The 2,191-nt window shown below is 56.3% G+C and overlaps 1 protein-coding gene across 1 annotated transcript; it reads left to right on the forward strand.

The window, feature by feature from the left end:
• Positions 1-807: 807 nt before the first annotated feature.
• Positions 808-2,191, forward strand: LOC125515889 (geranylgeranyl pyrophosphate synthase 7, chloroplastic-like). Its single transcript, XM_048681381.1, has one exon. It carries the CDS (start codon positions 848-850, stop codon positions 1,916-1,918), a length of 1,071 nt encoding a protein of 356 aa, XP_048537338.1. The 5' UTR covers positions 808-847; the 3' UTR covers positions 1,919-2,191.

Genomic DNA, 2,191 nt, shown 5'->3' on the forward strand with positions numbered 1-2,191 from the left:
GGCATGTCGACCTATGATGAAATCTACCTCGTCTTGGAATCACTCCCTTCAGATTTTGCTATGGATACCATTATCATGGGCTGCCGGAGTATTTGGATGAGCAGAAATGGCAAGATTTTCAGAAGAGCCACACCATCAGTGAGTACTTGGAAATACTATTTAAAAGAAGAAATGAGGGTTGTAGAATTAAGAGCAAAGACAGATAAGGCTGACAAGATCCACAGTTGGATAGAGAATAATCTTTAATTCCTTTGATGTTTCATAGAACAGGCATTGGTTGACTGGCCTTTTTTGTTTTTTTCTATTTTTGTAATTGTACATAATATTTAATGAAAATTTACGGTAGAACAATTGTTCTACGGTTTCGCTCAAAAAAATGACCAGAGTCGTTTCTCCCACGGTGAACCGGTTTCCTCGCAGATGAGGTAGGATCACATTCTTCACATGCATGATTCACATACCAGATTCCGGACGTCCCAGGCTCCGGAAAGAGACAACGCTCGCAAGATGTGTCATATGGTTCCACGACTGCCCCCGAGCGAATATAATCTGTTCCATAAGTTCCTCCAGATGGCATCTTAATTCGCTGACGTGATGTAAACCATAAGTAATTAAGTAGTGTGAGGAGTACAATGAGAAACCATACAAATCATAGTGTGAGGAAGAAACGAGGCATCTTCTCTCGGAAGATCCTCCAGTCACCGGAACCATATAATTTAATCTGATCTCAGCCAAAATGCTAGTAATAAACAACACTATTTATAGCAGACATCCACGAGTACGTAACCTCCGCCCCGGCTCAAGGTCACACTCACGCACAGGCACGCTCGCGGCTTTGCCCCGATCGATGGCCAAGGTCGCGCCATTTCTCCTCCACCATGCGACGCCACTGCCCAACCTCAAGCTCCATGCTCCTCCGAGAAGCACCTCACTTCATGCCAGGCACTCCACGCCCGGCCTCGCACGGTGCGCCGTGACGGCTCCGACGAGCACCACCGCCACCACCACCGTGTTGCAGGACGAGGAGCCCTTCAGCCTCGACCGGTACATGGCGTCCAAGGCGGTGACCGTGAACGAGGCGCTCGACCGCGCCCTGCCGCCCGGGCACCCCGAGCGGCTCCTCGAGTCCATGCGCTACTCGCTCCTCGCGGGCGGCAAGCGGGTGCGCCCCATGCTCGCGCTCGCCGCGTGCGAGCTGGTGGGCGGCGACGAGGCCGCCGCCGAGCCCGTGGCCTGCGCCGTCGAGATGGTCCACGCCATGTCGCTCGTCCACGACGACCTCCCCTGCATGGACGACGACGACCTCCGGCGCGGCCGCCCCACTAACCACGTCGCCTTCGGCGTCAGCACCGCGCTGCTCGCCGGAGACGCGCTCCTGGCGCTCGCGTTCGAGCACCTCGCCCGGGGCTGCGCGGACCGCGGCGTGCCGGCCGACCGCGCGCTCCGCGCCGTGGCGGAGCTCGCGGGCGCCGTGGGCGCGGGCGGGCTTGCGGCGGGCCAGGTCGTGGACCTCGCCAGCGAGGGCGCCGACGTCGGCCTCGCCACCCTGGAGTACATCCACGTGCACAAGACGGCGCGGCTCCTGGAGGCCGCGGCGGTGTGCGGCGCCATCGTCGCCGGAGGAGACGACGAGGAGGTCGAGGGCATCCGGCGGTACGCGCGTTACGTCGGGCTGCTGTTCCAGGTGGTGGACGACGTGCTGGACGTGACGCGCACGTCCGAGCAGCTGGGGAAGACGGCGGGGAAGGACCTGGCGACCGACAAGGCCACGTACCCGAAGCTGATGGGCGTGGACGGGGCGCGCGCGTACGCAGCCGAGCTTGTGGCGAGCGCCGAGGCAGAGCTAGACCGCTTCGACGCTGCTCGTACAGAGCCTCTGCGTCACCTCGCGCGCTTCATTGCGTACCGGCAGCACTGATTAATCAGTGCAAGATTATCACAATGGGTCTCTCTAGGTCACATCTAGATATGAGATATTATCTGACATCTAACTCCCTCTCACATCTAACTCCCTCATCCTTGATTTTTTTTAAAAGTCTTCCATAAATTTGTTTTGTCCCTAAGGGTGAGGGAGTTAGATGTGAAATAATATCTCACATCTAGATGTGAAATAGCAAAGCCCTATCACAATTTGGTTGTAAAAACAAATCCTTGTGCCACTGTTCAGTTTTTTTTTAACACAGCACTATCA

The sequence above is a fragment of the Triticum urartu genome, chromosome 6, assembly GCF_003073215.2.
Source record: "Triticum urartu cultivar G1812 chromosome 6, Tu2.1, whole genome shotgun sequence".
NCBI lineage: Eukaryota > Viridiplantae > Streptophyta > Magnoliopsida > Poales > Poaceae > Triticum > Triticum urartu.